The 9635-nt window shown below is 42.2% G+C and overlaps 1 protein-coding gene across 1 annotated transcript; it reads left to right on the forward strand.

Annotated features, from left to right (window-relative positions):
• The first annotated feature begins 4682 nt into the window (after positions 1-4682).
• LOC100194734 (phospholipid hydroperoxide glutathione peroxidase) lies at positions 4683-9635 on the forward strand. Its single transcript, XM_014140827.3, has 7 exons — positions 4683-4801; positions 7970-8064; positions 8165-8309; positions 8489-8640; positions 8785-8809; positions 8919-8978; positions 9194-9635. The coding sequence occupies exons 1-7, from the start codon at positions 4736-4738 to the stop codon at positions 9230-9232; spliced, it is 582 nt and encodes a 193-aa protein (XP_013996302.1). The 5' UTR covers positions 4683-4735; the 3' UTR covers positions 9233-9635.

Genomic DNA, 9635 nt, shown 5'->3' on the forward strand with positions numbered 1-9635 from the left:
AATCTTATGAGTCGAGGAGTCGATTCCTAGCGTAAATGGGTGTCAACACCATGAGTTGACGTTATGGAGTCGACTCCCCACCACTACAAAATTGGCTGGCTAACTAACTAACATACAGTGCAGATAGATTATTCGAATTCATTGTTTTACACAATATCTTTTCACAGTACTGGCAAACCATGGTTGACTAACTCCCTCACCAACATGAATGACTTTTTATACCATCAGGTTAATGTCCATTCAAACTGTTTTATATGAATCCTGAATCCTGGCTTAGGAAGTCCAACAAAAACTCTGAAATCTTCATCCCTCGGCCCCCAGCTGTGCTCTGGACACCATATGTGAACTGATTGCCCCCCATCTATCTTCAGAGCTCGTGCTACTAGGTGATCTAAACTGGGACATGCTTAACACCCCAGCCATCCTACAATCCAAGCTTGATGCCCTCAATCTCACACAAATTATTAATGAACCCACCAGGTACCACCCCAAAGCCGTAAACACTGGCACCCTCATAGATATCATCCTAACAAACTTGCCCTCTAAATACACCTCTGCTGTTTTCAACCAAGATCTCAGCGATCACTGCCTGCATCCGTAATGGGTCAGCGGTCAAACAACCTCCACTCATCACTGTCAAACGCTCCCTGAAACATTTCAGCGAGCAAGCCTTTCTAATCGACCTGGCCCTGGTATCCTGGAAGGATATTGACCTCATCCCGTCAGTAGAGGATGCCTGGTTATTTTTTTAAATGCCTTCCTCTCCATCTTAAATAAGCATGCCCCATTCAAGAAATGTAGAACCAGGAACAGATATAGCCCTTGGTTCTCTCCAGACCTGACTGCCCTTAACCAACATAAAAACATCCTGTGGCGTTCTGCATGAGCATCGAACAGCCCCGTGATATGCAACTTTTCAGGAAAGTTAGAAACCAATATACACAGGCAGTTAGAAAAGCCAAGCTAGCTTTTTCAAGCTGAAATTTGCTTCCTGCAACACAAATTCAAAAAAGTTCTGGGACATTGTAAAGTCCATGGAGAATAAGAACACCTCCTCCCAACTGCCCACTGCACTGAGGATAGGAACATTTTTCACCACCGATAAACCCACTATAATTGAGAATTTCAATAAGCATTTTTCTACGGCTGGCCATGCTTTCCACCTGGCTACCCCTACTGCAGTCAACAGCACTGCACCCCCCACAGCTACTCGCCCAAGCCTTCCCCATTTCTCCTTCTCCCAAATCCATTCAGCTGATGTTCTGAAAGAGCTGCAAAATCTGGACCCCTACAAATCAGCTGGGCTAGACAATCTGGACCCTTTCTTTCTAAAATTATCTGCCGAAAATATTGCAACCCCTATTACTAGCCTGTTCAACCTCTCTTTCGTGTCGTCTGAGATTCCCATAGATTGGAAAGCAGCTGCTGTCATCCCCCTCTTCAAAGGAGGGGACACTCTTGACCCAAATTGCTACAGACCTATATTCATCCTACCCTGCCTTTCTAAGGTCTTCGAAAGCCAAGTCAACAAACAGATTACCGACCATTTCGAATCCCACCGCACCTTCTCCGCTATGCAATCTGGTTTCAGAGCTGGTCATGGGTGCACCTCAGCCACGCTCAAGGTCCTAAACGATATCGTAACCTGGCATTGATAAGAAACAATACTGTGCTACCGTATTCATTGACCTGGCCAAAGCTTTCGACTCTGTCAATCACCACATTCTCATCGGCAGACTCAATAGCCTTGGTTTCTCAAATGATTGCATCGCCTGGTTCACCAACTACTTCTCTGATAGAGTTCAGTGTGTCAAATCGGAGGGCCTGTTGTCCAGACCTCTGGCAGTCTCTATGGGGGTGCCACAGGGTTCAATTCTTGGGCCAACTCTTTTCTCTGTATACATCAATGATGTCGCTCTTGCTGCTGGTGAGTCTCTGATCCACCTCTACGCAGACGACACCATTCTGTATACTTCTGGCCCTTCTTTGGACACTGTGTTAACAACCCTCCAGACGAGCTTCAATGCCATACAACTCTCCTTCCGTGGCCTCCAACTGCTCTTAAATGCAAGTAAAACTAAGTGCATGCTCTTCAACCGATCGCTGCCTGCACCTGCCCGCCTGTCCAGCATCACTACTCTGGACGGTTCTGACTTAGAATATGTGGATAACTACAAATACCTAGGTGTCTGGTTAGACTGTAAAACGCTCCTTCCAGACTCACATCAAACATCTCCAATCCAAAATTACATCTAGAATTGGCTTCCTATTTCGCAACAAAGCATCCTTCACTCATGCTGCCAAACATACCCTCGTAAAACTGACCATCCTACCGATCATCGACTTCGGCGATGTCATTTACAAAATAGCCTCCAATACCCTACTCAACAAACTGGATGCAGTCTATCACAGTGCCATTCGTTTTGTCACCAAAGCCCCATATACTACCCACCACTGCGACCTGTACGCTCTCGTTGGCTGGCCTTCGCTTCATAATCGTCGCCAAACCCACTGGCTCCAGGTCATCTACAAGACTCTGCTAGGTAAAGTCCCCCCTTATCTCCACTCACTGGTCACCATAGCAGCACCCACCTGTAGCACGCGCTCCAGCAGGTATATCTCTCTGGTCACCCCCAAAGCCAATTCCTCCTTTGGCCGTCTCTCCTTCCAGTTCTCTGCTGCCAATGACTGGAACGAACTACAAAAATATCTGAAACTGGAAACACTTATCTCCCTCACTAGCTTTAAGCACCAGCTGTCAGAGCAGCTCACAGATCACTGCACCTGTACATAGCCCATCTATTATTTAGCCCAAACGGCTACCTCTTCCCCTACTGTATTTATTTATTTTGCTCCTTTGCACCCCATTATTTATTTCTACTTTGCACTTTCCTCTACTACAAATCTACCATTCCAGTGTTTTACTTGCTATATTGTATTTACTTTGCCACCATGACCTTTTTTGCCTTTACCTCCCTTATCTTCTATGGGCTAGGTGGGACGCTTGCGTCCCACCTACTCAACAGCCAGTGTAATCCCGTGGCGCGATATTCAAATACCTCAAAAATGCAAAAACTTCAATTTTTCAAACATATGACTATTTTACACCATTTTAAAGACAAGACTCTCGTTAATCTAACCACACTGTCCGATTTCAAAAAGGCTTTACAATGAAAGCAAAACATTAGATTATGTCAGCAGAGTACCCAGCCAGAAATAATCAGACACCCATTTTTCAAGCTAGCATATAATGTCACATAAACCCAAACCACAGCTAAAACCTTTGATGATCTTCATCAGATGACAACCCTAGGACATTATGTTATACAATACATGCATGTTTTGTTCAATCAAGTTCATATTTATATCAAAAACCAGCTTTTTACATTAGCATGTGACTAGCATGTGACTAGCATTCCCACCGAACACTGCCGTTGAATTTACTAAATTACTCACGATAAACGTTCACAAAAAACATAACAATTATTTTAAGAATTATAGATACAGAACTCCTCTATGCACTCGATATGTCCGATTTTAAAATAGCTTTTCAGTGAAAGCACATTTTGCAATATTCTCAGTAGATAGCCCGGCATCACAGGGCTAGCTATTTAGACACCCAGCAAGTTTAGCACTCACCAAAGTCAGATTTACTATAAGAAAAATGTTATTACCTTTGCTGTTCTTCGTCAGAATGCACTCCCAGGACTTCTACTTCAATAACAAATGTTGGTTTGGTCCCAAATAATCCATTGTTATATCCAAATAGCAGCATTTTGTTCGTGCGTTCAAGACACTATCCGAAAGGGTAAATAAGGGTGACGAGCATGGCGCATTTCGTGACAAAAAAATTCTAAATATTCCATTACCGTACTTCGAAGCATGTCAACCGCTGTTTAAAATCAATTTTTATGCCATTTTTCTCGTAAAAAAGCGATAATATTCCGACCGGGAAAGCCTGTATACGTACAAAGAGAGAGAAAATAAATACATCTCGTGCCCTCGTGCACGAGCACGAGTCTCAGAGTACTCTGACCAGCCACTATCCAAACGCGATAATGTGTTTCAGCCAGAGGCTGCCTCGATATCATTCAACTTTTTCCCGGGTTCTGAGAGCCTATGGGAGCCGTAGGAAGTGTCACGTTACGGCAAAGATCCTCAGTCTTCAATAAAAAGAGCCAAGATGAACAACAACTTGTCAGAGAGGGCGCTTCCTGTTTGGAATCTTCTCAGGTTTTTGCCTGCCATATGAGTTCTGTTATACTCACAGACACCATTCAAACAGTTTTAGAAACTTTAGGGTGTTTTCTATCCAAAGCCAATTACTATATGCATATTCTAGTTACTGGGCAGGAGTAGTAACCAGATTAAATCGGGTACGTTTTTTATCCGGCTGTGTCAATACTGCCCCCTAGCCCTAACAGGTTATCTCACCTCATTTGCTCACATTGTATATAGACTTATTTTTCTACTGTATTATTGACTGTATGTTTGTTTTACTCCATGTGTAACTCTGTGTTGTTGTATGTTGTCGAACTGCTTTGCTTTATCTTGGCCAGGTCGCAATTGTAAATGAGAACTTGTTCTCAACTAGCCTACCTGGTTAAATAAAGGTGAAATAAAATAAATAAATAAATAAATATATTAGCTTCACTATACAGCGCAGGGATTGGCTACTTTCATGCATTTTCCCTCACTGGGCGGGACTACACTAGTTAAACAGCTTGGTCACAGGATGCGGATCGTAACGCGTGCTCTAGTTTTTGGTTTGGTGGGCAGCAGGAGAGTTAGTAGAGCAATGGTAAGAATATTGTGTGCTTAACTTTTATGCTAGGTAGTTATTGGTTTGTGACATTAAACGTGTAATGAGTGTTTGAGATGTTAAGTAAAGGTAGGTCAAATACTGGACTGCTATTTTTACACAATGTCGGGAGGTACAACGGCAAACTCTGTCCGATGTGGAACATTTGCCAGCCAGTTTGGAGAAATTAGCTAGCTTGCCCGTCAGCTGCTTGCTGATGGTTATCTCAGCAAATGACAGTTGTTTCATGTCTGTTTTCGAGTCAACTAATGTAACTAATGTACTGTAACTGACGAATCAACTACTAACGTTAGCTACGCCCCATTTTTATACATTTTAGCAGAATGTTGGTATACTAATCACGAGCTTAAAATGTACGTGCAGACCAAGTAATGAGCACTTTATATGGTTGTGATCATTTGAACTATTGATGTACGTACACCTCTAATATAGGAAATGACTGCGCGCCTTTCAAGTTTGAGTCCAGAAAATGACTTTCATTGCTATCAGGATTTCTTTTAGGATTAGGGGGGAGGAGAAGTCTCGCGCTCCCTGAAATCATACTAAACGTTGAGGTTATTGAAGTGCTATTTTAGTTGTGGTACCTAATCCATGTGTGACTATTGCTCAGCCCACCATTGGGGAAACAATCCATTTTACTCCGCGTTCACGTTCTAGTCGAAATATGGACATTTCCGGCTTGCTTACTAGTTATTATACACGTGCCGCGTTCAACCAGTTGGCAAGTCGAAATATTCGGTCTTGTTCCGACTAACAGTGTAGCATTATGATTACATGACAGCCAGTCTTGGCAAACAGCTCGATCACGTGAGGCAGCCTGGTCTCATAGACTAGCCGTAACATGGTGAATTTAAATGAGGGACCACAAATTAGTATATGTATGGTTAGCATAACCGTACCTATTAAGCCCACTTCTATCTATAGATAAAAAAATTAAACGTTCTGCTTTGTAATATTTAAACCACTTCATCTGACAGTTCTTATTCTAAGCTAATCAGATTTAAAGTTATGTACAAGTTCCCACTAGTGGGAAATTTCAAAGCTGTAAACACTAAGGCAACCTTCAGAAACTCATTTTCCTATATATATATATATATATATATATTTTTTTTTTTTTGTAGTACCTTTTCCTGTAAATGATCATACTTTATCTAAATTTAGAGTAATGTGCTGATATATTTCATGGGCATTAATTACTATTTCTTGCTTTTGGAGTTTGTTTTTCTTCATACTTGTAGTTGTACCTGCATGTCACAGTAAACAATAGCAACAACTTGGTGAATTACAAGATTTCAGACATTCTCAGCTTACATTTCTGTATGCATTTTCTCATATTTTACAGTTAAGTGACCCTTGCATTGTTATACCTTTAATTTGTTTAATTTGTGTATTTATCTCAGGTGGGCTTAAAGTCTACAGTAGCACCAAAAGCATTCCCTCTATATAGAATAATTTGCAGTAAATATTGTTCAATATGGTCCAAATGAACTTTGCATAATATTGTAATCTATAGTGTATATTTAGACCCCAAATCATTGGCACTTTACAATTTTTTTTTCTCTCACCATAAATCACTTCCAATTAAGCCCAGTTTGCATTGAATCACATTGGGAAAATGTGGGGGTATTTGTAAAGGTTAATGAACCTGCACATAATTTTTTCAGATTTTAAGTTTAACACATGAGTTACGCATCTAGCCATGATGCCTTTACTGAGATGAGGAACAATTGAAAACCTCTGTACACTTCATGATGTTTGGAATGGACAGGTAGTCATTGACGCAGAAAGAGAAGAATAAGATTAGGGATGGTTGACAAAAATGCAATCAAATGACGGGACGGAGAAGAATTTGGCGGCTACTCAAGCACTTTTGGGTGGGTGCATTGTCACGTCTTCATCCATCCGGGTGATTCCATTTTTTTGGTCCACCTGTACCTTTGTAATACAAGAGGGTGTTTATGAACTTTCTGCAGATAGGCTTTAGGAAGACCAGTTCAACTAATGAACAAGAATAGCAGTACAGCAAATGTGAATCAGCATTCAGGTAATTCCTTTGAATTTGTGTGTTATGGTCTTTGTGCATGGCTTCTTAACAGAAGGCCAGTGTGGGTGCAGTGTTGTGTTCTAACCAAGCTATAACACACCTGAATCAATGATTAGTTGAATTAGGTGTATACTGGTTGGCAAGAACAGCCGCCAAAGTCCACATTGATCTGTGTGGATATGATTGGTCACCCCCCCCCCCCCCCCCCGGTTATGAGTGCTTCTTTCATGAAAAATGTTTGTTTTAATAACTTTAGCGGAGATTAATATGATTCAACTTTTTTTTTTTTAATTAAGTTTTGAACACTTAGAAATGCATTGCAATTATTAAGAGGTGGGCTGATTTGGAACACCATCAGTACCGATTTAAGCCCAGTCCAGACTTTTTTAACAAGAATATTTTATAAAATTATGCTCTTAAATGTTCTAAGTAGTCTCCTGGGTGGCACAGCAGTCCAAGGCTCTGCATCGTAGTGGTATCATTACAGACCCGGGTTCCTTTTGTGTGGGTGGTGTTTTGAAAATGAGTGTGCTTTACATAGGCCCTTATCAGTATTGAGAAATGATTGAGTCATTTTCAGGGCCATCAGGATTTATGAAGATTGAACAACTCTTGTCACTCCCTGAAGTCATACTAAACATTGCGGAACAGTTGCCGTTGCGGTTATGGAAGTGTTAGTTTGGCTTACTTGTGGTACCTAATCCTTACGCATACTGATCAGCCCAATCATTATGGCCGTGTACCTCAAATTCCGTGTTATACCTCATGGTGACATTGCCTGTCGGTAAATGAGTTAATAGACCAACAGTTCTAAACCTCTCTTCCAATAATGGCCTGTTTTGCCCTCCCTACTCAGACCACTCGCAGACAGTCCTAGCTAATGCTTGCTTTTTAGCAAAATACCATTAAAATTGACATTGAACTATTACAGTTAAATACTTAATTGTTACCCAGAAATTATTTTATATTGGTAGAAAAATGGCTGATTTGGCCTTTTTCTTTCTTAAAGTGGTCATTCCATTGTCATGAACCCTGTGGTTGCACAACATTACCCCTTTGGTTCAGTTGCTGTACTGCAGACTAACATCCTCCCTCTTTCTCAGTGTGCGCAAGTGGGTGACTGGAAGACGGCCAAATATATTTATGAGTTTGGCGCCAAGGACATAGATGGTGAAGATGTGTCCCTAGAGAAATACAGGTGAGGGAGCAGGCCCAGAAAGGTAGGAACTCACCCCATGTATGGGTACTACCTGTCTAACGTTACACCCCCAACGGTGTTCTCTCTCTCCTCTGCCCAGGGGGTTTGTCTGCGTCATCACCAACGTTGCCTCTAAATGAGGTAAGACCAGGGTAAACTACACTCAGCTAGAGGGAATGCACGCCTCCTACGCTGACAAAGGTTTACGCATCCTGGGCTTCCCCTGCAACCAGTTTGGAGGGCAGGTACGGTGCCAGTTCAAACCACTATTGTGGCATAGCCTTTTCATTCATCCACAATGGTGTCGTGTCATGGGGGCAGTTGTACAACCAATATGGCCACCGGACTCTGGCTTTGAATTGGAATTTCCATTCTGCCAATCCTAATTATATGGTTTGATTGCTTCTCCTTTTCCATTCTCCAGGAGCCAGGTACAGAGGTGGAAATCAAGGAGTTTGTCAAACAATTTGACGTTCAGTTTGACATGTTCAGCAAGATCGACGTGAACGGAGACGGCGCTCACCCTCTCTTTAAGTGGATGAAGGAACAGCCCAAGGGCAAGGGTACTCTGGGAAAGTGAGTTTTGTCCCCCTGATGAGCTATGCTCCATGTCCATTTTGGTTTTCACTTCTGTTAGATTATTTTGACTTCAGGGGCCCAGTTGCCCAGGACTAATGTTTTAATTCTATGGTTGTAACAGCAGTTTCTCTCTGTCCGCAGTAACATCAAATGGAATTTCACAAAGGTGACTTTTTCTCACTGACATGATTAACACAAAATGGAATGAAGTTGCTTGCTAAACATTTTGCTATGATCTATTGTACTGTATGTCATGCTGTGCGTTTCCCCCTCAGTTCCTGATCAACAGAGAAGGGCAGGTGGTGAAGAGATACGGGCCAATGGATGACCCCATTGTAAGTGTACAGCAGTCTAATCTCATGTTTGACTATTTGTAGGGGATGGATGCCCTGTAGTGGCCAGTTAGATGGTTAATGAAGTTGTGCCGACTGGCATGAAGGGTAACCAGATTGCTATTATTGAAAGCTTAATGGGCTGTCCCTGATTTTGTTGAACCTCAGGATAACGCTGTAATAGGAACCTTGCGCTGACTCATCTCTCTCCCTCACAGGTGATCGAGAAGGACCTTCCCAAATACCTGTCTCTGTGATTCCTGAACCCCTGTCCATCTGGCTGGCTGACCTCTCCTTTGGGATTGTGGGTATAAGTGGCTGTGTCCTGGACCAGTGACGGCCTGTCTGTAAACCCGGCCTGCGGGGAGGACAGGCCTGATGAAACCTAGCGTGCAAAACCCCCAGGAACCACCCACCCATACCCAGTTAGAACACAGGAGAGGACTCAGTAGCTACAGCAGTTTGTGTATATTTAACACACTGCACTCCCAAGCACAACACCCCAACAAATGAGACCTATTGCATCCCCATGGCACTGATATGAATGTCTAACTGTCCCTGCTTCCTATAAATTGTGAACTTTGTCTGTACCAGTGTTAGTCATAAAATAAATATTTGAAGGTATTTATTTGATAGAATAAACTGGCAAAGCTACTGAAA

The sequence above is a fragment of the Salmo salar genome, chromosome 14 (genome assembly GCF_965601325.2).
Source record: "Salmo salar chromosome 14, fSalSal1, whole genome shotgun sequence".
NCBI classification, from domain to species: domain Eukaryota; kingdom Metazoa; phylum Chordata; class Actinopteri; order Salmoniformes; family Salmonidae; genus Salmo; species Salmo salar.